The sequence below is a fragment of the Solea solea genome, chromosome 19 (genome assembly GCF_958295425.1).
Source record: "Solea solea chromosome 19, fSolSol10.1, whole genome shotgun sequence".
NCBI lineage: Eukaryota > Metazoa > Chordata > Actinopteri > Pleuronectiformes > Soleidae > Solea > Solea solea.
Window position 1 is genome coordinate 20,715,190 of NC_081152.1, and position 26,133 is coordinate 20,741,322.

The 26,133-nt window shown below is 43.0% G+C and overlaps 3 protein-coding genes across 5 annotated transcripts in view; 1 reads left to right on the forward strand and 2 right to left on the reverse strand.

Moving 5' to 3' along the window:
• ehmt1b (euchromatic histone-lysine N-methyltransferase 1b) overlaps nucleotides 1-1,414 on the reverse strand; it is a 29,482-nt gene extending 28,068 nt beyond the window's left edge. Inside the window, exon 1 of one of the 3 annotated variants that reach the window (XM_058617804.1) lies at nucleotides 1,352-1,414. In XM_058617804.1, the coding sequence (XP_058473787.1) occupies nucleotides 1,352-1,372 (21 nt within the window). In that variant the 5' untranslated portion in view covers nucleotides 1,373-1,414. Of the gene's footprint in view, nucleotides 1-1,193; nucleotides 1,306-1,343 lie in introns of those variants that run through there. The other 2 variants (XM_058617806.1, XM_058617805.1) reach the window with 2 other exon arrangements.
• A 1,173-nt stretch (nucleotides 1,415-2,587) lies between these two features.
• ssna1 (Sjogren syndrome nuclear autoantigen 1) lies at nucleotides 2,588-5,641 on the forward strand. Its single transcript, XM_058617831.1, has 3 exons — nucleotides 2,588-2,922; nucleotides 3,969-4,168; nucleotides 4,811-5,641. Exons 1-3 carry the CDS (start codon nucleotides 2,871-2,873, stop codon nucleotides 4,901-4,903), a joined length of 345 nt encoding a protein of 114 aa, XP_058473814.1. The 5' UTR covers nucleotides 2,588-2,870; the 3' UTR covers nucleotides 4,904-5,641.
• A 53-nt stretch (nucleotides 5,642-5,694) lies between these two features.
• tprn (taperin) lies at nucleotides 5,695-25,420 on the reverse strand. Its single transcript, XM_058617816.1, has 5 exons — nucleotides 23,151-25,420; nucleotides 10,719-10,911; nucleotides 9,657-9,784; nucleotides 9,321-9,445; nucleotides 5,695-9,180 (listed from the first exon to the last, which is right to left on the reverse strand). The coding sequence occupies exons 1-4, from the start codon at nucleotides 25,251-25,253 to the stop codon at nucleotides 9,383-9,385; spliced, it is 2,487 nt and encodes an 828-aa protein (XP_058473799.1). The 5' UTR covers nucleotides 25,254-25,420; the 3' UTR covers nucleotides 5,695-9,180; nucleotides 9,321-9,382.
• Nucleotides 25,421-26,133: the final 713 nt, after the last annotated feature.

Here is a 26,133-nt window from a genome sequence, read left to right on the forward strand (position 1 = left end):
ACATTTACACAGCGGTCAGGAGTGTCTTGCCCAAGGACACCTCGGCATACATGTAGACTAGCAGATCCGGGAATCAAACCCACAACATTCAAGTTGAAAGACAACTCGCTCCACCACTGAGCTAGCGTCGTCCCTCAGGAACCGAATCGAAAATAGTACCAAAATAAAAAAAACACTCAAACTAATACATCGACTATTATAACTAGTTGTGTTTATTAAGTGCAGAATCCAGATAGCACTTTGATGAAGAGAAGTGAACCTACTGCTGCTGCTGAGGTGACACTGTATCATCCACCACGTTGCTAGAGCGCCCTCTGCAGGCGCAAGAGTGAATCGCAGGTATCAAAAATAAAGAAAAAAATCAAGAAGAAAATAAAGACTTTTTAACAGTGCTACATTTACAGCGAAAATATAAATAAACGTGCATTCCTGTCGACTGATATGTAAAATATGTCATTATTTACTGGTGCAATTCAGGAATTCTGGTAACAACCACATTTACAGAGACTCAGAGTGATGACTGCAAAAAGCTCACAAAGACAAACCTCCACTGAGGACATTAGCATTCAAATCTGTTTGCAGGTGACGAATAATCATGCAAACTTGTCTAAAAACCTGGGCTTATTCGCGTTTCATATTTTCACGCTTAGAGCAGCTCTGATAATGCAACATTTATGATTAAACAGCTAACAGAGCAGGGACCAGCAAACACACCGGCGATAAAGAGCGTCAGACACCGAGCTGGGGTCCTCCACATCACACACGAGTCACCTTTAATCGTCAAAAGAGAACGGAAACGTCAGAAAACCTGGTTTTTATGTGGATTTCTGCACTGCCTGCTAGTTAGCACGGCTGCTAGCTGCTAGCTAAACAGCGGTGTACACATCAGCAACGAGTGAGCGGGTGACAAACACAACACAGTCGGGACAAAAAACGATAATAACAGGCTAAAAGGGGACACAACAGAGCGGTTTATTTTGACCCGCTGAAGCAGCACAGCAGCGGGGGCACTGACATGAGTCGGGAACATGGATGAGAAAACCCCGCTGAGGGGCTCACAGCGCGCTCGCACGCATCATTCATGTTCCGGGGCGCAGCTAGCAAACCTCCGGTCCGACACAAAAGCAGGACGCTGCTGCTGCTGCTGCCGCCGCTACTGCTGCGGCTCCGGCCGCGGGAAATTCTCAACCTACCGGCACCGCCACTCCGACAATCTGCCCGCTCACAAGAGCCGGGGCCGGCGGCGAGAGGGAAACACGATCCGTGGTTCCGCGGTGGACAGCGTGGAAAAGAAACGAGAGTAGTATCCACAGATAAGAAGAAGAAGAAGAGAGAATGCTCACACACTCACCTCGGTCCCGACCGAAGCCATGGTGCCTGGACCTAAACCCCGCCCACTACTGATGACGTCAGATTTATTGATTTGCAAATGGTGTCATGTCACTAGCAAAGGTTCCTGTTTTTATTAATGATAACAAAAAATCGATTATCCACATTTTATTATTAGTTAGTTCATGTGATTAGTTACAAATAATAGAAATAAACTGTGTACAAACAGATGTTACACGCAAAAAATGTCCCATTGAAACCCATTCAAACAAAAAAAATCTTCTCTGCATATAGTATATTGAAAATAATTAATTGAAATTGAAAATATAATTGAAATATTTTTTTTTTATAATTGAAAATATTTTTTTTTACTATTGACACAATTGGCAGCCATCTTGGAATCCTATGACGGGGTTTGCAGAGTTTCCAAGTTGGAAGTTCTGACTTCCCACTACAACTGGAACACACCATTTGTGAGCAATGGTTGTAGCTCTACTATGCCGTACAGTTGTTCTACTGTCCATATCCAAGTATACAATCAATAGTGAAGAATCGATTTTTTTAAAGATATGTCCACCTGCACTCCACTAGGGGGTGACGTTTTGGCTTGTTAGTATTAGGCTAGCATGTGGCTAATTGTTAGCATGTTGAGGGCCACTCTAAGTCTTCCAAACTTTCGTTTTTGATAGCCTCAGTACAGCCAAAAACTAGCTATTTCAAAAACATGATGCTCCGACATGTAGCTTTAATAAAGAGGAAATGAACAGCCAATAACATGACAGTTAAAATTCTTCTGCTGCATTTTTTTCCAATATCTGATTTTAGTGATTTTGTCCAGTATCAGATTGATAAAACATACTAAGCATCATATTGGCTCATCCTACAATACACAGTATAACCGTGACGGCAAGCAAAAGACAATAACGAGGGAAATTACACATTTACAGTATAAATGGTAATTTATACTGTAATAAAACTATTGGATACGTCAACGATGACACTGCATTATTAAAGTTAGTGAAGAGTAGTTTGTGTTGACACATTAGCAGTAATTATTGTTATACATGTAAATTTACTCTTTGTACATCACGGCAATTTAAATATATAAACGACTCAAACGAATATTTCGAGAAATCACAATGGCATTGTGTTTTTTTATACAGAGAAAAAAATAATTATTTTTGCCCGGACCAATATGGCGGCGATGTTGACGTATAGTTGGATGGCTAAGCCGCACAGAGGCAGGATGTAGGCGGGGCCTGGGTGTTTGTGGTATATCCGGCGGTCTTTGGTTCTCAAGTGAGGAGACGAACACAGTTCGAGCGCTTTATTTAAAACAGTTTACGACAGAAACTCACAGAGATAGAGACGTATGCGTCCGGGCTTCTGTAGCTTAGCTTAGCCTTGCCTAGCCCAGTTTAGCGCAGCGTCACTCACACATGCCAAACTCGCCGGGAGTTTCGGAAAATACGGCGCTCATTACGTCAGTCAGTCACCGGTGAATCAACCGTCAGAGCAACCGCGACTGAAATAAATCCGACATGACTCAACAAGCGGCTGCGATGCAAACCTACAACAACGAGCTAGCTAAATGTAAGACACACACACACTCACACACTCAATGTGTATGTGTTTACGTACGAGAAGCTAACTGGAAGCTAACATGCTAACAGACTGAATGATGAACAAACACCACAGATTTTTCACTTTTATATCACGGGATTATAGGACATTTAACAGGAGGAATCTCTGCGTATAAATAGTGCGATTATTCACGATACTATCGCGGTAATTGTTAAAAACTGTTAGAAAAAGTTGTAATGCTGGTAAGACATGGTACTAACAGTGTATCTCTGACCAAAGAAATGTTGTTATTCAAAATAAAATATGTTGAAAGAAAGGTTGTACGTGTTATAATGTTACTAAAAAGGTCACAACAATGTCTAAAAACGCTACAAAAAAAACCAAAATTGTGTGACTAACTTTACCAAAAAATAAATTTTGTAATGGAACAAAAACGTGTAAAAATGTATAAAAATTCTTGCATGACCACATTTTCTTTTACTAACTGTTATAATACTTGTATACTATATTTCAAAAACAGGTTACGAATGTAGTCCAAAATTTACAAGCATCACTAAATAATGTCACAAAATGTTTTCTTTCAGAAAATGCAAAAAAACATGTATGTGACTAACTGTAAAAGAAAAAGTACAAAAAGTTGGAATGTATCAAAAAATGACAAATGATTACATCGTAATGCTTTAAAAAATCATAGCAAAAATATCTTTTTACAACATTTTCTAACAAAATCTGTTACAGGCGGTACAAAAATACTTGTTTCCGATTTTGCCAAAGAAATGACTTGTTTCCGAAAGAAGTTACACAATGTTTTAACGTTATAAAAACATGTTACCGGGTTTGAATAAATAACGTAATTATAATCCCATTTTAAAAAAACTGGAGTTGATCATATCAGTCATTTTTTTCGAAGTTGTTATTGTGGAACTTTCTATAATAGACTCATTCATAATAGTTAACGAAACCAATTTTTTAACGTAATGTGTAAATATGACGATCTGTCACAGAGACACAGACTCATCACTGACACTGGTTTTTATGATGTATAATTCTCTCAGGTATCGAGGACCTGCGGGAAAAGAGGGAGGAGCTAAACAGTCAGATCAGGCAGGAGGAGGACGAGAAGGAGCGACTGCAGCACGACATCCGTCTGCTCACGGACAAACTGAGCCGAGTCAACGAGAGTCTGACTCAGAGACTCGCCGCCCGAGCCACGTTTGACCAGACGTTGGCCGAGACCGAGGCTGCGTACGCTAAGGTGTGTGTGTGTGTGTGTGTCTTAAAGAGGTAGAAACCGATGCACCAAGTCCATAAAGAAAATCAGAGATTTTAACACCGAGACACAGGAGTTATTGATCCACTGCTGCCTCCATCAGAAAGTTTAAATATGTCATTTTGTGACATTCGAGTATGTTCCCATTCAATTTAGGTAAGAATCGACTCTCTAATGATGTTACAAAACATGTCTGATTTCTGAATAAGTTCCCATCAAACATAATAGAGTGTACAGACCGAAAATTATGCCCGTATTAAAGAGTTTTTAAAAAAAAAAATGTTTATCACAATAATATTGTGAATCGCAGTGATTTTGGTAAGAATAATTGTGATAATTACATTTTCATATCCTTTTAAACCTAATTTGCTGCCTGATTTGTAACCACTACAGTGTCAAAACATCGTTAAATGCTTAAATGTGGGCTGCGTCGCATCGCTGCTGAACTCCCCGACACTAATCAGTGCAAACACACTCCTCAGCCGCTCTTATTAAAGAACAACACGGCCGTCAGCAGAGCCGGGAGAAAACATGTTCACGGCACACGCTGCTGCGTCAGCCATGTAACAGTTTTAATAATCTTTGTGCTTTTTGTGTGTGTGTGTGTGTGTGTGTGTGTGTGTGTAGATCCTGGAGAGTTCGCAGTCTCTTCTCAGCGTCCTGAAGCAGCAGACGGGAAACCTGAGCAAAGCCACCCAGCCTCGCAGAAAAGAGCATTAACAACAACAAGAAGGGTCACTCGACCTTTGATCTCTGCACTTTCTTTTAAACAGTTTATTCTCTCAGTTATTTATATTTAAATGTGTCTGTTGTGAATGCTTCATTTGAATAAATGTCTTTCTTATACTTCAAACTATGGCTTTGTAATGTGTCATGAAAATGCTGTGATTTACTTTGAAGTGCCACAAGAGGGAGCTGCAGCCTTGCAGTCAATGACACCCAGCAGGGACAAATTCAACTCCAATTGTCACTTTATCTCAGCATTTTCTAACAAGTTAAATTTGTAGAGCACTCACTCTCCCACACCAAACCCCATAGAGAAAACCAGCGTTTTTAGCTCGCGGGGACACAGGAGCTGCTGGTCTACTGCTGCCTCGTCAGGTCACTTTGTGTCGCTGAGGTAAATCTGAAAAAAAGATTTTCAATGCCGAATAATACAAAATAAGACATTTGAACTTAGTGATGGAGGCAGCAGTGGATCAACAACTCTTGTGTCGTGATGTTAATATCGTCGATTTTCTCCATGGGGTTTGGTGTGGGAGAATGAGGGGTTTATAAAGTTCGGTTTCCTGTTGGAAAAGTCTGTCACACAGTGAGATAAAGACGTGAACACACCATTTCCTTCCTGCAATACAAAACAACTCTTTGTTTCTTACCTGAAATGTAAAGAAATTAGTTTTTTGAATTGTGTTTTTGAGGCATTTAAAGCAGAATAAATCCTTCTGGATCTTTCCGTTCCTTCTCTGTTGATTCTTGATTCTGGGGATTAAAATGGGCAGAAAAAGACGTCGTCAAGTCATCTATTTATTGAGAGCTTTCATTTGTACAAGAAATGACATCACTTTTGTCTTTTTAATTTTCTCTGAATCATCGACAGTAACTTTACAGTAAACACATCTGCTGCTGCTGCTGCGGAGAAGAAGAACATTTACAGACGTTTAAAAAAACTGAAACGTGAGACCAACATGACCTGCTACTGACGATGGATAACACTGCTGTGTGTGTGTGTGTGATGGTGATGGTGAATTTTCCCACAATTCAAAGAGAAAACGACGTTAAGGGCTGTTTTCATTGGAAAAAGCAGTTTCCATCCACTTTATTAGGTACACCTGTTCAACCACTCTTAAACACAAATGTCTCACCAGACACGGCCAACTGTTTCTAGAAACCCTGGTGACTGCAGCTTTAACTCCGAAAAAAAAGGAAAAAGTGACTGATGAAAAAATCGTAACGATATAGAAAGGATTGCGATGTTCACTGGGAAGTTTGAAGCCGTTTATTAAGAGGTTTTGGTTTTTTTTCCACCACCAACTACAATGAATCACGTTGAGTTAAAAACACATTCATTCATTCACTCATTCATCTTCTAAAACACAGCAGCACCGTTAACAAATAGTTCGCAGAAAACAACAAAAACAAAAAACATCCATGCATTTATTTCCGTCAACAACTTGGACGACGAACGTTGGCGTTCACAGTGACGAGGCCGTCGCGACATTCGTAAGAAGTTTTGATGCAAGGCTGTGGCGTTGACGTCAAAATAAGATTTAAAATAAAAAACGGTCATGGCATTTATCGGCAGTGCATTCATCGCGAACAATCAAAGAGAAGATTACAAAGAAATGATCAATTCATTCATCGGATTTTTAAGAAATAAACAAACAGTCGGAGATCGTGAACAGACGTAAACACGTTTTTTAACCATTTTTTTGTTCTTTAAGTTCACGATCCTTCCAAGTCGAAGCTACAGAGACACAGACGCGACATTTAGAACTGGTGTGAGTTAGCATCCGTCCTGGACCCGACGCTAATAAGTACGACTTTACACAAACCCCGCGTCCACAATCCACGCGAGATTTCACTGTTTTTACAAATACACACCTGTTTCTGTTCGCTAAGACTTAACGATGTTTTTAACAAGTCTGACTGTACAAACATGTCTGCGAGCAGCTGTTACGCGGAATGACAAAAAACTATCACTGTTAAATCAAGAATTTTTCGCATAATGATATAAGGTCAAAGGTAACCTGCAAATTTTGTGTCATGCAAGAAAGCCCGTAAACAGACGCTGTGTTGTTACTGAGTAAGTTCTGTTGATCACAGTTTACTGTAAAATCATGGTTAAGTGAAACAACTTTAGCTAAAAAATAAAAGCCTGTGTTAAATTGCAAATTTTTCCACGTAATGAGATAGTGTCACGCAAGCGAAATTCACGTCCTTCGATTTGATTTCGTACGTTAAAATGTTCCTGAACTCTGGGGAAATACTATTGCAAAAATTGTAACCAAAAAAGCTGGTAAACAAATGCTGTGTTGTTACCGACTAAGTTCCAAAAAACACGTGCATGTCACTTGATTTCGGCTGTTCATCACAGTTTACTGTAAACACAGTTCGCACTAACATTTAGGGACGAGCCGATATGATACTTCGTATCGACCATTATTGGTCGGATAATGGTCTTAAAAATTCCTAAATCGGCAAAAAAAGGTCTGCATTAATTCACACATTTTTCACGTAATAAGATAGTCACGCATGTGAAATTCACATCCTTCAATTTGATTTCGTTCGTTAAAATATTCCCGAACTCTGGAGAAATGTTATCGCATAATTTGTAACCAAAAAAGCCGGTAAACAGATACTGTGTTGTTACCGCCCCAAATTTAATTACCGAAAAAAACATGTGCAGTTTACTGTAAACACAGTTCGCGCCAACATTTAGGGACGAGCCGATACGATAATTCGTATTAGTATTGGTCTGATAACGGTCGTAATAATTCCTAAATCGGCGAGTTAAGGCTATGTTGTAAAATGCACAAATGTGTCACTTACAGCTCAGTCGATGGAAAAACAACTTTATCGGACTGATATCGGAATCGGTTTTAGACACAAAAAAACCAGAGGTACGGAGCTACCGACTTTAGCACGATTATGCAGGACAGACGTTAAAATACCAAAGTCGTAAAAACATTCAAAGACCCGAACAGACAAAGACAAACGTAGGGGGCGACTCTACAGAGTTAAAGACAGCGGCAGTCGTTCAACATGAGCCCGGCGACTCTGGATTTCGCGATTTTCATAGACAGTCTGTGGTTTGAAAACAAAAAACAGGAAGATTTAAAAACTAAATCTTGATAAACTGAGACTGAACGACAACAACAACAACAATACTGACTGTGGGTTTGATTCTGGGAGGAAATAAAGTGACGCCGTCATAGCAACACTTGGATCAGTTGGCGTGAAAACTTCTTGTACTGAATATATATATATGTGTGTGTATGTATATATATTAAAAATAATAATAATAATAATAAAAAAGAAAAGTTCACAATCTCTACATTCGCTGTCGCAAAAACATGCCGCGCCATGAACGATTGCAATCATCGTCGCTGCTTCTTCTTCTTCGTGGAATGTTAAAGTACGTGAGGTCCGACTGAAAACTAGAAAACAAAGAAGAAGAAAATGTTTTTGTGTTGTTTAGTTTTTTTGTGTTTTTTCGTACGTGAAGATGTCGCAGACATGCAAACTTCAAACCGAAGCGGGAATAAAGACACGAAAGCACGGAAAATACAGGAAACATTCTACGGGACGATGTTTTGTGAGAACGTACGAACAAACGTACGGACAAACGTACGAACAAACGTACGAACACACAGACGAACGTTATTGGCCAAGGTCACTTTTCAAGCTTTTTTGTTTTTTTTTGCTACCGTTCGACAGAAAACGTTTGCAGTTAAAAACTCGTTCCCCCTGAACGAACGTTCGTACCAGCAGCTTCACTTTGCGGCGGCGTTCACCGGAAGAAGAATAACGAACGATTAACAAACGATAACGAAGCTTTACAGTAGAAGAATGAGATGTTTGTTGAAATCAAAAAAACATGCAGATACAAAAAATTTGTGGCACCGTTCACCCCTTTCTTTTTGTATTGTTTTGTTCTTTAAACAACGTTTTTGCCGCTAACCCCCGGAAAATCTTTGTACTAACACTGAAATAACCGTCGCCATGACGATGCACCGATACGTGAGCAACTGGAGTCTTCCTGTTCTTGCGGAAACGGATGGGACGTCTCTCTGGGTTATTTTTTACAATCGACGCAATGCCATAATTTTATCGCATTTTTATCTGGTAAAAGAAGAAGAAGAAGAAGAAGAAGAAGATGGAGGCGGACAGATCAACTGTCCACGATCAGAGCGGGAAACACAGACCAGCTGCTGTTTTCCCCCAATTTCTTCTTCTATCAACGGAAAAAAACAAGGTGGAAATCAAACACCAGCCACCTGGAAACAAACAAAAAAACATGTTTCTATGCAGATGATCGTGTGGCATGTGTATGTGTGTGTCGTGGCATGAAATTAGCCCCTCCCTCCCCTCCCAAAAAAAAGTATAATAATAACAACAACAATAACAATAACAATACATTTTTCCTTTCCCAACAGGAAATGGCTGTGCTTAGAGGCGGAGCATGGAGGTGGAGGCGGGTCAGAAGTAAAGGGCGGGTTCACTGCTGTAGTCGGACAGCGAGGAACTGTCTGCCGGTGTGAGCTGAGGAGGAAGAAAAGATTTTAACTTTAAAATCCACGTATGATCTCCAACACGTGTAAAGCTGACGCTGTATGTAAAGTTCCTCATAAACCAAAAAACGGAACGCTCACTTTTAGGTAACATTTGTGGTTTTCCTGCTAAAACGTGTCAAAATCTCTGACCTTATGGACTAAGTGAACATGTTCTTGATTCATTGAAAGAGTCTTTTCACCATAACTTCCTCTGTCATCTGTGTGTGTTGGGAAGCCGCGTCTTCCTGGAGAACACTCTCTGTTTCATGCTTGTGCTCCTGCCAGGCGCTGAAGTCCACCGAGTGTTTGGGAATGTAGCTGGACAGATCTGAAACATCACAGCATTCTTCACTTTCAACTACACTCTCACCATTTATTCAACATTTATCACCTCTGCTTTGAAACGTCACAAACTACAAAAAACAATCAAATATACATCATTTACAACACATGTACATATGTCAATCATTTAAAAGCAGTTTAAATATATTGTTTATATTTGTGTATAATTGTGAATAATTGTGTGGTTGCAAAAAATAATCCTCAAATGTAGTTCAGAGTTTGTCCAGTAGAGGTCACCATCATCACACACATCTATTGTGCAACACACCATAGAGATGATGATACAATCTAGAATCAATGACCTGATCATTGAAGTTATAGGAGTTTGGTCTTTTAAATAGGTTATTCAGTTTCATTAGCCGCTATTAGCCACCAAAAGCTCATCTTATAAAATATACACCAAATTAAATCAACAAAATGGTGAGGATATATTTGCTTTGTAAACCACTCACTGTTCCACACCAAACCCCATAGAGAAAATCAGTGATTTAAGCTCATGGGGACACAGGAGCTGCTGCTCTACTGCTGCCCCTTTTGGTCAGTTTGTGTCACTACAGCAAACACAAACAAAGGATTTCAAACCTCGAAGTAACAAAATAACATGTGAACTTAGTGAAGGAGGCAGCAGTGGATCAACCACTCCTGTGTGTTGTGATGTTAAAATCACTGAATTTCTCATTGAGATTTGGTGCTGAAAATGAAGAATTCAGTTTCCACAAGTAACGAGGCCTCTAATGGTGAGATAAAGCCATGAACATATACTTATGATAGAGTCGATTTTGATCCGAAAGTGTCCCAATCAAATCCAAAAGAATCACATAATATAAATGTTAGGTGGCTTATAGCTGATAGGACGTTATCATCTGCATAGAGGTTGATGTTATGTTTTAACGTCAACGTTGTCGTTGTCGTCGTCTCACCGTTGCTGTTGCCCGTGTGCGTGGGTGAGGTGGTGAAACTGGGTCGAGGGATGTGGATGCGTCCCACCATGCTCGGCTGCTCGTCCGACATCTTCCCGTCCTCGTCGTCCTCGTCCCCGCTGTCCCACGCGCTGCTCTCAGACGGATACTCGTAAGTGCTCTGCAGACTGGACTCGTTGAAGGAGATTTGCAGCTGAAAGAGGAAGAAATTAGTCAATTATAAACGTGTTTTTGTGATTGTGTGGATTATTTTTTATTATAGATGATAAAATTATTGATCCTTTGGGTAAATACTTGTTTGTTTTAGTTGTAATCGCTTCATAAAAGTAATTTCATTGGAGTCCGTACTTAACTTTCACTGGCACCTTAAAGATTGACTCATCTGTTTTTACAAGTTTTTTTCGGGTCTGTTTTTACGGATTTTTTATCGAGTCATTTGGTAGATTATTTTTATTTTGCTCAATTCATAAAGTGTTGCTGACCATCATACAGATCAATCACAAGCCGGCGAGTTCCTGCGACGCTGCCCCCTGTCTTACATCACAGGAAACTACAGCTGGAATCTCCCATTAAAGCTCTGTGTTGAATAAGTCATGAGGTCATAACCTGTAAATGTTTGACTGTCGTTGTAAAAGCAGCAGCACACGACATAAAGGAGAGACAGACTTCTGCTCAAATCACGACACAAAGGAAAATCTGTGTCTTTGTTGACACAGTTTTCTGCAAAAGTTTGGCCTCCTCGTGTTACTTACACGAGTAAACAGGAAACAGCGGGTGGTTTGTTTACTTTGTAAACAACGCGCTCGTCTGCAGACGGTATAAACGGTTGCTAAGCGCCACACAGTTTACACGAGTAGAATCTCATGAATTTTGATTTTAATATTTGTTTCACAAGCGTGAACGTTTACACATTTTCTATCAATGTCGCCTACTGCAGCTTTAATATCCACGTGTCCTGGACACACACACACACACACACACACACACGAACACACCGTGCGATCAGCTGACTGCTCTTAACAAACTGTACCTGGCTCCATCTACTCTGCGACTGTGAACTAAATCTGCTCTAATCACCGTCACAAGGCAACGAACCACTCGCACACACACACGCACACACACACAGGCTTCACACTCAGTCATTTCAAGCTTATTTTATAAAAGCTTGAATTTTCGGATTAGTAAGATTCAAACTTTTACATTTAAACCCTGTTTGAGCTCAAAATATACATCCTAGAAGCACCTTAGACCATCTGAAGTAATGACTATGTGGTCCAGCAGAGGGCGCATAGATCCCACATTGAATGCTCTATTAGCCCTTGAAGAAAAACAGGTGAGTTTATGTCTGAAAACAGCTCTTCAGTGTTGGTTTTCTTACACAAATGACATTAAAACAAAGGTCTTTAGATCACGGTGAGTTCACAGACTTCTAAGTTCAAGAGACTGAGGACATGAGTCCACAAAGACCAAGATTAAGGACCTGCAGATTCTAAAGTCTTCAGTCTAAAGGTACAATTTATTTATTTGAAAATGAAAGAGGAAGTTTTAAATATTCAAAGTTACGGGAAATAATCTTATCTCCACTTGGATGATTCCCAATCACGTCTTGATGATTTAACTGTAGTAATAATATCCAATAAAAGCTCATAAAAGACCCAGAAAAATAATGATCATGTTGGTTGTGGAGGCTTTTGTTGTCGTTCTCTTATATTCTGCTCAGGTGGCAGACGAAGGTTCAGAGGTCAGTCTGGGAACTTAGAGCGAGACTTTACGACCGTCACAATTCATTCATTCATCCATCCATCGACAGAAAACTGAGGTTTGAGTCACTTTCTTAAGTCGCTTATTCTCCCACACCAAAGCCCATAGAGAAAATCAGCGATTTTAACGTCACAGCACACAGGAGCTGTTGATCCACTGCTGTCTTCATCGGTAAATTCATACGAGTTCATACATGTTATTTTGTGAATTCGGCATTTGAAATCTTTTGTCCTGATTTACCTCAGTGACACAAAGTGACCACACGAGGCAGCAGCAGACTAGCAGCTCCTGTGTTATCGCAGGCTAAAATCACTGATTTTGTCTATGGAGTTTGATGCAGCTCTCCTGCATCTTAGGGGTTAACAAACTAATAAAAATGGATGTCAGTTTAAGTCATAGCGACATCTTTATCTCACTGTGAGACAGACACAACAGGAAACTGAAGTCTGTAAACCACTCACTCTCCCACACCAAACCTCATAGAGAAAACCCGTGATTTTAACGTCACAGCACACAGGAGTTGTTGATCCACTGCTGCCTCCATCACTAAGTTCATGTGTGTTATTTTGTGAATTCGGCATTTGAAATCTTTTGTCCTGATTGACCTCAGTGACACAAAGTGACCACACGAGGCAGCAGTAGACCAGCAGCACCTGTGTCCGTGTGAGCTAAAATCACTGATTTTCTCTGTGGACTTTGGTGTGGTGGCACAATTCAGTTTTTGTTTTCATCAGCCATGTTTTGTTTGGGTTTTTTTTTCCTGTGCAAAGAGTGACATCGACAAACAAAGGAAGTGAGAGAGGAAGGAATGACTCAGCGAAATGTCTTCATGAAACTGCTGCTGACAGTTGGCAAGATGAACGCCGAGCCGGGAATTCTTCCCAGGCCACCAGGCATGGCCTGTCCTCATTTAGAGAAAAATGAATGAACACACACACACACACACACACACACACAAACCCACACATACACACCCAGGTTTGTACAGCTATTCTTCTAAGGCCTCAGCATTGACTTTCATTCATTGAAACAGTGCAAACAAAGCCTCATCACTGACTTTAACTTAACCACAATTCAGATCTTAGTCCTAAACTTAACCAGTTCCTTTTCTGAAATGACGTTCTGCCTCATTAGGGACCAGGTCTTGGTCTCCATGAGGACTACTGGTCCTGAGGTCAGTGTTTATGACAGAAGAAAGGTCCCAAAGAGGCAACAAATACTGGTACAATGAGTTCTTTGAACACTGGATAGATTCAGGGTGTGTGTGTGATAATGTGTTTCTGTATTTATCTCCGTATCACCAGGTGACACACGGTGTGGGTGTGGGTGGGTGTGTGGACATGTTACTGCATACGTGTATAAAAAGGTTTGATATCTGTGCTGCTTTGATAAACCTATTATGTTAAAGGTTCAATATGTGACTTTCCGCCTCATTAAGATAAAAGGAAACAAATATTAGTAATATTAGGTAAATATAAAGTACTGCGCTGGATTCAAATATTCCACAATAATAACTTTCAAAGCTAGTGAAAGTAAAGCAGGGTTCACGGTGCATTGAGCTAACGAGATGCATTCAAAGACCCCGGTAAATTTCATGTGAAAACACTACAAATTAACAAAAGTCACAGTTCTTTCGGAAAGGGAATGTACCAAATGCTGCAAGTGACCTGGAAGTGATAGCCGGAACGCGGAATATCCGAGGTCATGGGACTCGAGCTCTGCGAGTTTTCACCAACCAAAAACAAACGCGATGGTGACCGCTAATGCTAATGCCAGCAAAGCCCCGTTTCCACTGCGACAAATTTTGTTAACATTGGAACTCAGAAATCCGAACTGGGAATGACATTCACCGCGTTCCAGTTGAGAAGTCGGAAACACAGATGCATCTCAGGCTAGGCTAACCGGTGTTAGCAATACCAATCGATAACAACGCTCGACATGGGGTTTTTTTGCGCACACAAACAGTGTAGCAACACGTCTACGATTACAAATTAAACAGTACGACCACAGAAGTGACATTAACAGTAGAAGTAGCAGTGTTTGTACGGTGATGGCAGCCATCTTGGAATCCCTGAATACAGGGCTGTACCGCCACCCCCTCCCCACCCCCGGTGCCCAGATTTCCTAGAAACACCCCTGCCTGTGAGACAGAATGGGAAACTCTTAAAGTGACAACACGACTGTTAACGAGCTGAGAGTCACAGCACAGACGTGTAGGTGGTGGCTGTTACTCCACCACCACGACGATGATGATGATGCCAAATGTGAAAATGTGTGTTTACGCTGCTGAGTGTGTGTGTGTGTGTGTGTGTCATGATGAGTGTGTGAGTCACTGCTGTAATAGTGAGCTATTTGCAGACAGGCGTGCGTGTGTGTGTGTGTGTGTGTGCTGTTATGTGATTGATAAGAGACGTAGATGTGAGACGACGACGCTGATTCAACTATGAACTTCAGAATATCTATATTTTCTGGATTCATCGAGTACTTGTTTCAGTGTTTCTCAAACCTGGAAATGATGTTTCTCACATTTCTTTGCCCACAAACCAAAAGTAATCATTTGTAGTGCCTTATTCTTGGTTTGTGGACAAAATAAGACGCTTTCTGACCTAACAAGTACTCGATTAATCAAGAAAATAATCTGTTAATTGCTGTCACTACTGCTGCTGCTGCTGCTGCTGCTGCTGTGGCCTGTCGTTCAGGTCCAGGTCCAGGTCTGGTCTTATGATGGTGTGATGCGGTCTGATATAGATCATAGAGTAATGATCATAGAGTAATGATTCATGTCGGGATCGTGACGGGATCCTTTGCTGTCCTTTCATCTTCCTGTTTGCGTTTCAGACACGCCCGACTCTCGCCCGCCCTGAACTCAGTGTATGTGTGTGTGTGTGTCCTGGTCTCCACCCTGCTGCTCTCACCTTACACACACACACACACACACACACACACAGTTATATTTACCAGGTCAAACTTTCTCAACAATGAATCACATTTCAAATCAGTATGTTATCAGCGGTTAGCCACCAGGGGGCGACTGACAGTGTTTCCCAAAGTGAAAAAAGATGATGTCTCGATTTAAGGGCCCGAGCCACAAATGCCAGGGGCCGAAATGTGCGTAGCTCACGGGCGCTCTATAGTGCTCTATAACGCTCTATAGCGCTCTATAGCGCTCTATAGCGCTCTATAGCGCCTCCTCAGGTGAAAACAAAATTGAGCTCAACCGATTTTCCCGAAACTTGGTGTGAAGATGTTATCGACCAACAAAAAAGTCGACCGTAACCATGGTCTTAAGAAAGACGGCCACTTTGAATGGTGATTTGTATCCTATGTAAATGAGCGACACATCAAAGGAGAAAAGTTGTCGATTTTTACCTTTACCCTTACCTTACCATACCTTACCTTAATCTAAACCAAATTCTAACCCTATAACCAGGTCTTAAGCCTGGAAAAGCCCTTTAAAATTGTGAGGACCAGATGAAAATGTCCTCACTCTCTGTGGTTTCACCATTGTCTCAACTCAACAGGAAGTCGGCCATTTTGAATTATGGCGATTTACATCCTATGTAAATGAGCGACACATCAAAGTTTGAGAATAAACACGATACATGTTCAAACATGCAGAAGAAAACTCATCGCAGTGTTTCCAACAGTGTTCACAGAACATCGCAAGTTTTATGAAAAAGATCGTGAATCTGTTGACGGTGAAGACAACGATTTAGATTAAATATGTAGTTCACAATTCAAATATTTTTTGGTAAATGCAAATTGAATCTGTCTTTAGAAATATCTTAATATAACTTAATGTTAATGTTTGAAGAGGAAGAGAAATGTACAATATTATCAGCTCTGACATCACTGTGTGTGTGTGTGTGTGTGTGTGTGTGTTCTCATCCTAATGACAGGATAGAATGGCTCGAGCGCCTTGTGTTGCCGCGGCAACAGGCACCATGGATATGTGACAAGAGGGGAAACGGGAGAGTAGATGGTCAGAGAGAGAGAGAGAGAGAGAGAATGACTGAGATGGAAAAGCTGTTACACACACACACACACACACACACATATACACAGTATACATAAAGAGAATGTTTATTTATATAAACGTGTTAGTGATTTAAACGACGACAGAAGCTTCTCTGCACATGTGAGGCCACAGAGGAGGATTTAAGAAAACGTGTGTGGATCATAAACAGCCTCTGTGGACAGTGTTTGAATAACATTTACATTATCTACCAAATAGAGCAGCAGACACACACGCACACACGCACACACGCACGCACACAGTGACGATGACGGAGAAGAAAAACACAACGTCAGAAAACCACAGTGTCTTTACATACACGTCAAAAAAAGAAGCTTTGACGTCGTCTGATGCTTCGAGTCTTTTCATCTTCATCCCACACACACACACACACACCCTTACCTTTACCCTTACCTTAATCTAAACCCAATTCTAACCCTACAACCAGGTCTTAAGCCTGAAAAAGCCCTTTAAAGTTATGAGGACCAGACAAAATGTCCCCACAAAGACACACATACAAGAACAGACACACACAGACATATTGGGAGGACCCTCATAGACATAACATATTCCCTTACCCTTTACCCTTTACTCTTACCTTAACCATCACTATCGCAACTAATCCTAACCAAGGCCTAACAAACCTCATTCTAACCCTAACCCCAAGACCAGGTCTTAATCCTGAAAGTGAAAGTGTGAGGACCAGACAAAATGTCCTCACACACACACTTACACACACACACGCTGAATTAAACATGGTGGTGATAGTGAGGCTTTGCTGCCTGAATCCTAATTACACTGACTTTACACAGTGTGTGTGTGTGTGTGTGTGTGTGCGCGTGTGTGCGTGTGTGTGTGTGTGTGTCTGTGTGTGTGAGAGAGAGAGAGAGGACCAAAAACATATAAACCACAGGCAGTGAGGACATTTTGTTGGTCCTCACAACTTTAACAGGCTTTTTCGGGGTTAAACCTGGTCTGGAATTGTTCACAAGGTTCCCAGACTTCCCACACCTTAGATTACATCAAATTCAAGGACTTTCCATGACTAAATTCCCTTAGAAATTCAAGGACAGAATGTGCTGACATAGCTGAAGACGGGAGGACAACTTTGTAAGAGCCTCTCAAATTCAAGGGCTTTCCCGGACCAATTGGCTCAAATTCAAGGACTTTTCAGGGATTTTCCAGGACCCATTCCCTCAAATTCACAGACTTTTCAAGGGCCATTACCCTCAAATTCAAAGACTTTCCAGGACCATTTCTCTGAAATTCAATGACTTTAAAAGGACCATTTCCCTCAAATTCAAGGACTATTCAATGACTTTCAAGGACAATTTCCCTCAAATTCAAGGACTTTCCAGGACAATTTTTCTGAAATTCAAGGACTTTTCAAGGACCATTTCCCACAAATTCAAAGACTTTTCAAGGACAGGTTTCTTCAAATTCAAGGGCTTTTGAAGGACTTTCCAGGACCAATTCCATCATGATAATGGCTTGGGTCAATGATAATGACTGTTCATCAACAGACAGCCCCCCCCCCCCCCCATCATTTAAAACTTTAATTTAAGTGGGGTGGAAGTTTTCAGGACATAAGGGAGGAGAGAGAGACAGGGAATGTCTGTGAGCTGGTAAATTATTAAACACAATGGACTTTCACACCTGTAGTCCAGGCACCACAATGTAAATGTAGGAGTGTGCCCTTTCATTGGCCTTCCTGTGTTTCACACACACACAGTCGTTTAGGTTTTAGAGTATTTTTAAAACTGCTGAATGACTGACATTTAAAAAAAGAGAGAGAGAAAACTGTGGTGAAGGAAACACAAGAAAACACGACTTTTCTATGACACAAAAATCCATACAGGAGCACACAGGTTGATTTAAAGGCATAGTCCAGCTATTTGTCAGGTTCCCTGTGTAAGGTCCAAGGACTCAAGGATTCAAGAGTATATCTGAACCTTTATCTCAAAGTTACGCAGCCTTTTCAGGGCCGGACATTGAAGTTTGTAAACCACTCATCTCCTGCACCAAACTCCATTGAGAAAATCACCAATTTTAGCTCACAGGAACACAGGAGCCCCTGGTCCACTGCTGCCTCGTGTGGTCACTTTGTGTCACAAAAGTGAATCTAAACGAAGGATTTCAAACACAGACTTCACAAGACAACACTTGACAACTCCCTGATGGAGGCAGCAGTGGATCAACGACTCGTGTGTGCCGTGTTGAAATCACTGATTTTCTCTATGGAGTTTGGTGTGGGGAGAGGAAGCGGTTTACAAAGTGATACAGACTTCAGTTTCCTGTTTGAAAACAGGGTGTGAGTGGTTTACAGACTTTCTGTCGGAAAACATGTGAAAAATGGAGGGAACTGAGGTTTGAAATCAGTTTATTCCTGCGCAACCAAACCCCATAGAGAAAATTGTAATTTTTAGCTCACAGGAACACAGGAGCTGCTCGTCCACTGCTGCCTCGTGTGGTCACTTTGTGACACTGAGGTTAACCCGAACGAAGGGTTTTAAACACTGAAATCCCAATGACACATTTGAACTTACTAATGGAGGCAGCAGTGGATCAACAACTGTGTCCCTGTGGTGTTAAATCGCTGATTTTCTCTATGGGGTTTGGTGTGGGGGAGGGAGCAGTTTACAAAGTGACACTAACTTCAGTTTCCTGTTAGACGGTGATATAAACAGGTGATTATAATCTGCAGAAGTGTGCAGTCGCATGTATCCACACTTAAACAAATCCTGAACTATCTCTTTAAGTCTCGCTGTAGTAGAGAATAAGCCAATATACCGTCTCTCAGACGTGCACTACTAAATCTCTCTCTCTCTCTACAACCACATGGGTCTGTCTCTATTTTCCCATAATAACCGGTCAGAGCAGCAGAGACTTCAAAAACAAAACCACGCCGCCTCCTCCTCTCGTGTCTCCGCGCCAGCTTCATCTCGCCCTCGAAGAAAAAGAGCTGCCGGCTACGAGTGAAGCCGGGCAACTCGGCCAACGAGGTTATAACAACAAAAAATATATAGAATACGGATGACGGTGATGACGTCAGATTTAAATGAAGGAATCATTTTTGCAACAGTGACAGAAAACTGTCAACTGTTGCTTTAAAAACACATTTATGGACAGAAAACGTGGAAAAACATGTTTTTAGCTGCTTCATTTTAGGCTCACCTAATAAAATCCACACCATGCTTGATTTGCCAAATCTTTACAACATGTTTTAATCGTTCATTTGGATGTATTTCAGTGGCACAAACTGACCACACGAGGCAGCAGTACAGCAGCAACTCCTGTGTTCCTGTGAGCTAAAATCGCTGTTTTTCTCTATGGACTTTGGTGTTGGAGAACGTGCACTTTATAAAACTTTATTTTCCAGTCAAAAAAGGCTGTTTAATAGCAAGATAAAGTGGATAATGGCTGAACTATCCTTTTAAATGTATAAAACTACACATATATAGTGTGATAATGACAGTTATTGCTCTATTATTTAGCCCTAAGCCACGAGTAAAAACTCCTGCCTGTGCTCAGTTAACACATCCCAGTCCAGCCATCCACAGCGAGTTATTCCCGTCGGTGTCTTTCACTACAAAAGCCAATTTTATGCAAATGCAGAAGTGATGCTGTACAAGAAGCTGCACTTGACCTACATACACAGCTCTTACTTCCTCAGTGCAGAGGAGGAGATCACAGGAAGCTGAGAGCAAAGGCACAGGCCTTATTAACCACCACCACCACCACCGCACACAGGAATAAAGCAGTGCACTGTGGGTAAAAGGCGACGAAACAACAACGATAAGAGAGCATGAGAAAACACACAAAGCTGCAGTGAGTGGGCTCTGACGTGGTGGACGAGGCTGCACAATTACATATCGAGTATTTGGAAAAACCTCCGTGAAGAGCTAATGATCTGCTTCACTTCTGGAGGCCCTGACGTGAAAGTGGAACATTGTTTTTCAGCCAAAGTTCCTCATGAAAAACTGACCCAAAAAAACCCAGAACTGTGAGCTGAGGTCGTTCTCGGACGCCGCTCGCAGCGCTCAACACAAATTCCACACAAATTATACAGGCCAGGCTCAAGCCGCCGTGCTTTTGTGATTGCTCGCACGGCCCAGCCCAGGAGAGAGAGACAGGGAGAGGGAGAGACAGGGAGAGGGAGAGAGAGAGAGAGGGAGAGAACAAAAAGTGGGCCTTGATGATGAGCAGAGATACAACAACAGGAACAAAAAAACAAACACGGCATGTGTTCCTGTCTCATGGTCGCACTCGCCCGCTAATCTACGTACATCGCATTCAGACGATGTCTCATGGTCAAAAACCCGTCATAATAATAAAGTTATGGTGTGCGGCAGAGAGACGCTTTATTTTGAAAATCCCACACTTATTTACGCCAAATACTAAAATATACGACGCTGAGCAGATGCCAAACAAGATGTCTACTACTAGATTTCCATTGGAAGGAATAGTGTAGCAATTTTTTTTTTTTAAAGGGATATTTCAAGTTTTATGTGACCACACGAGGCAGCATTAGACCAGCAGCTCCTGTGTCCCTGCGATCTAAAATCTCTGGTTTTCTCTACGGGGTTTGGTGTGGAAAAGAAAGTGGTTAATAAACTTCAGTTTCCAGGCAGGAAAATGCTGCAAACATTTCCTTAGGATATCGTAGACTTAAACTGGAGTAGATTTTAGTAGGTGAGCTTTTAGTGAAGAGGCTAAATACTGAATGTTCCTCTGATTTAGATCCGTTTAACTTCAGGGTTGTGATGTCACTGAAAGTATCCTTACGCTAAAGTGTCCGCCTGCAAAGATGGAGGACCAAATGAGTCACAGTTGTTATCGCACACACTCCACACCCTGTTACATGTAAACCAGCTCTGCACAAATGTGTCATGCAAAGTTAAAATTCATACTGCAAATAACACACACACACAGAGGGGCTGATCAAGAGCCTGCAGCTCATGCTGCATTAATTACAATCATATTTAATTAATCGCTAATACAGATTTAACAGGAGCGATTTGTGAAAAGACCTTCTTTCGCAAAGCCCGCGCGGGATAATTCCGATTCTGATTTCAAGATAAGTGAAGCGCTTAACATTTAATTAGGGAATTAAACTGTAAAATATATAAAGTCCAAGCTGGCGCAAATCCCAGACAGAGAGAGAGAGAGGGGGAGAGAGAGGGAGAGATCCTGAGCCTCAATGAGTTTATTAAGTGAAAAAAGCCAATAACGCTCTCATTCCACGACAACTAACGCACTTATTTTAGGACGGGAATCAGGAACAGGAAATCAAAGTGCTGTGTTTTGCTCCAAGACCCGCGTTGAATCCCCCGAGGGCAGGTGGAGTGACGGGATTTACAGCCGCAGACACGTGAAGAAGAAGAAGAACATGAGGTGGACACAGCGCTGCTCAGCAGACACAGGTGAAGACTTTGGTTCAAGAAGATGAAAAGAGAAAAAAATCTCTTCCTGTGTGACGCACGCACAACGAGTCCACGACTAAATTTAGATCAAGGGAAACTAAAACGATGCCTCTGAGAAGATCTGGCACCTGTTTCACACGAGACTGAGGCGACAAAACTACTATTCAACGACAACATCAAGCAATGAATGGGCTGTTTTTGTGATTTCAGCTTCTTAAATGTGCTTTTCTTTGCTCTGCCGTGACACAAAGCTGAATATCTTTTTGCTTTGGTTGGTACAATTATCTAATTGTATGACTTGTTGTTTTTCATTACCCCAGAATGGCCATTTTGAACCAACATGTTATTACAGTAGCCCACAATGGACAAACTAAAGGCTACATAGGGTTCGACCGCACACTTGGAAGAGACTTTACCAACAATAACACACTGTACCTTTAAACCTCCAATTTAATAGAGTTTTTATTGCCAGTAACATTTGGTGTTTGAAACATCACTGGGAAAGCACAAAAAAGAGTGCAATAATTCCCCTTTTTTCACTGTAATGACAGTTTTGACTATCTAGCACCCCAATGCTGGAAGTGGGCGTCCATTTTTGTCAAAAACAGTTTTTTTTGTCACTGAACAAACGAGAAACCTGATCAAATCTATGTCAACTTAAGTCTACGATGTGTTAGGAGTAGGTTCACGTCTTTATCTCACAGTGAGACAGACTTTTCCAACAGGAAACTGAAGTTTCTAAAACACTCACTCTCCCACACCAAACCCCATGGAGAAAATCAGCATTTTTAGCAGGGACACAGGAGCTGCTGGTCCACTGCTGCCTCATGTGGTCAGTTTGTGTCACTCAGGTAAATCTGAACGAATGTTTTCAAACCCCGAAGTCATAAAATAACACATTTAAACTTAGTGACAGAGGCAGCAGTGGATCAACAACTCCTGTGTGCTGTGATGTTAAATCGCTGATTTTCTCTGTGGGGTCTGGTGTGGTTTACAAACTTCAGTTTCCTGTTGGAAAAGTGTGTCTAACAGTGAGATAAAGACGTCCCAAACCTGTTTTTGATCAAATAATTGATTTTAACTCAAAGAAAAGAAGAAAACCGTCCACATTTAGGAAGTAGAACTTCTCTGTTTCAGTTTTTATTACTAATAATGTCAGAAAAATGAATTTCTAATCCATATATTTGGACTATTTTGTCACTTGTGTCTGTGAAACTCAGTGTTTTCACTCACCTTCTTGCCCGTGGAGCCGGTCTTGGAGAGGCAGGACTTGGCAAGGGACAGGTACCCACCGACAACCTCGATCTCCTCGACAGCAGGGTAGCGTTTCTTCAGCAGCGAGCCCAGCTGAGAATACGGGGCCTGTGGGGGCGTGGACCCTGGCGAGGCCTCGGTCACAGCTTCTGGCTGGGGCTCGGGTGAGCTCGGCTGGGCCTCGGGGTCGGCTCTGCGTTTAGGCACCACAGTGAACGTGTTCCCCTTCCTCCTCTGCACCATGGGGCTAGGGACAGGGACACGCTGCGGGGGCTCCACCTCGATGTCGTCTATGTTTGTGATCGGCAGATGTTCCACCAGACGTTGTTCTGGAGACGGCGTTGAAGGGACGGGGGAGTCTGGAGAGTTGGGAAGGGGTGAAGAAGGAACAGCTGGAGACGATGGGAGTGAGGACAGGGCTGGGAGAGAAAAGGGAGGTGGGGTGAGACCTGGAGGTGGAGACAAAGGTTCTGAGACTGGAGACAGTGAAGGACTTGTGGCAACAGCAGGAGATGGTTCGAGCTTGGGCGTCACCCTCTCTGTCTCCTTCTCTACGTCCTCCCTCCTCTTTGAGAGGGTCACGTTGGGTGTTGGGGTGTGTGAAGTTGGCACTCCTGGCGTGGGCACCTCTGCCCCCCTATGGGAGGGGGAAGACTTGAAGGGTCCAGATGATGTGGGGGCGCTTGTTCCAAGGCGGCGCTTGGGGATCACTGTGAAAGAATTGCGGGACTGCAGACGCAGGTTTGCTAGGGCCAGCGCCTGAGTGTCCCCATCGGGAATCTGTTGGAGGTCCGGCTTCGGAGCAGGACGGATCTCAAAGTGAGGGGAGATGTGGGGAACCTTGGACGAGACAGGGCTTGTGGGCAACTCGGCACGGGCACGGCGGGTCTCTGGAGAACATGGCACCTTGGGTTTGGGTTGCACCTCAGCAGCCTCCCAGTCCCGCTCTCTGGTGGGCTTGCTTTGCCCCCAGTCAGGCTCATCTCTTCCACGAGTGGAAGGTACCGACAGTGGTGGCCCGGTGGCACCCTGGGGGCTGCCTGGCTCAGAGACAGTGGGCTGTGGCTTTGCTTTGGAAGACCAGGAACTCTGGAAGACAGGCGACGATGGCTGGCTGCTGACTGCCTGGCCCAGTCCAGGCTTTGGCACCAGATCTGGCTGATGTGGCTTTCGCCAGAGTCTTGGTCTGCTGCTGGCACTACAGTCCAGGTCCAGCAGGTTCTCTGTGCTGTGGGACTTCTTCTGTAGCTTCCCATAGTTGCTGTCAAACTTCTGCAGCATCCGGCTGACCCTGCCCTGACCCTGTCCTGCCTCACAAGATGATGATGACGGGAGGTCCTGATGGCCCAGGGTGCTCAGGTTCTCCTCACTCTTGCTTAACGTGGTGTCATAAATCACCACTTCCTTGGCTCTTATCTCGGTGACAGCACTCCCTCTCCGGTCCAGGAGGTCGTTCAGGGAGCTGTAACTGCTCACACCGTTTGTTTGCCACTTAGTCCCGGTATTTGCCGCACCGTCTTCCGGATAATAATCCGGATCCGATTCAATTATGATAATGTTCTCGGCGCGGATGGTCCGTATACCGGGTACGCTACCGTACAGTTCCAGGATGTGCTGCACCGGACGGGTGGTGCTCTCTCGGTCCTGCCGCCTCCTCCGCTCCTTCTCCAGTTTAATAAACGGGTTCTCCTCCAGCGGGCCGAGGCTCTCCTGAAGCACCAGGCTCTCCCGTTTGTCCTCCTCCTCCCTGGGTGTCGTCGCCGCTCGTGTCTCTTTGTTGTGGGAGAAGTGCTGGCTGCCTGCGCTGATGGTGTAATTCCGCCCGGACCCGCTGCTCGCTCCGCCGTGTCCACCACCACCACCGCCGCCGCCGCTACTACCGTTCACACTGCCACTCGTGTCGCCGTTCCCCCGCTGCGGTCCCGCTCCTCCGGGACTCGTGTCTGCGGAGGCACCGGCTCCTCCACACCCGCCACCCTTTGCCTTCCTCCTCTCCAGTATCTCTCGCTTCCAGGCCGGCATCCTAGGGCTCTCCTGCCCGGGCTCTTGGCGGAGGACGCGGACGTCTCCTCCGCCAGACATCGCAGCGTAATCGTTAGGTCCGGAAGAGGAGGCTCTGGCTGCGGCTTTAAAACCAGTATGCGGCTCCGTGTGTACCCGCAGCACCGATCACCGTACACTCATCCCCGCTGCCGTCACGTCTTTCTCTCTCCTCCGCTTCCTCGCTTTGCTCCCCCCTCTCTCTCTCTCTCTCCCCCACAGTCCCTGAACGCAGCTCCGCCTCTCCGCTGCAGCACGATCGTCACACCCGCGTCTTGATTGGTCACAGTGGTTCACAGACACGCCTCTCTTTTCTTTGTAATCCACCGCAAGCCGCTCCCGTTTTTATTGTAGACTCCCAGGGCGACCTGTCAATCACGAGTGTTGCGTTCACGGTCAACCCGCGACTCCAAACTTTTGACAATAATTAACGTTATGAACGGCTATATCGCATATTCAATAATTACATTTGGATGTGCTGCTTCTATTCCTTGTATTTACACCAATTAACAACATTAAACTTTAATTTATCGCAATTTTACCGTTGAATTTCAGGGCTGCCAAAGGTTTAACTGAGTATTTGCGGTTGATGTCACCTGTCCATAATCCTCCACAGGAGCTAAAGACGAACCTGCTGCTCATGAATCAGCACTTAAAGGGCTATTCTTGGGTACTACAAGAGATTACTGTACCTCATTAAACATTTATCACAGAGCCATAATTAAGAACAACAAGAGCACAGTGGAGGAAAATACTCAACATGGGGACAAATTAACAATTCATACGTACATTATTATCCTCTTTCCAACTTGAAAGATGGAAAATAAAGTCATTAGTCCTGTCCTGGCAGCCACTGGAGGGCCCCATCATATTCATGTATGTTTAAATTTTCAATTTTCAAATGAAAACAGACATTTCTTGC

Bases quoted from the DNA above. Each gene is read 5' to 3' on its own strand.
- ssna1 (XM_058617831.1), top strand. From the start codon at position 2,871: ATGACTCAACAAGCGGCTGCGATGCAAACCTACAACAACGAGCTAGCT. The intron at 2,923-3,968 runs GTAAGACACACA...TAATTCTCTCAG, and splicing joins CAACAACGAGCTAGCTAAAT to GTATCGAGGACCTGCGGGAA. The intron at 4,169-4,810 runs GTGTGTGTGTGT...GTGTGTGTGTAG, and splicing joins CCGAGGCTGCGTACGCTAAG to ATCCTGGAGAGTTCGCAGTC.
- tprn (XM_058617816.1), bottom strand. From the start codon at position 25,253: ATGTCTGGCGGAGGAGACGTCCGCGTCCTCCGCCAAGAGCCCGGGCAG. The intron at 10,912-23,150 runs GTGAGTGAAAAC...TTCCTCTTTCAG, and splicing joins CCGGCTCCACGGGCAAGAAG to CTGCAAATCTCCTTCAACGA. The intron at 9,446-9,656 runs GTGAAAAGACTC...CTTCCTCCTCAG, and splicing joins AGATGACAGAGGAAGTTATG to CTCACACCGGCAGACAGTTC.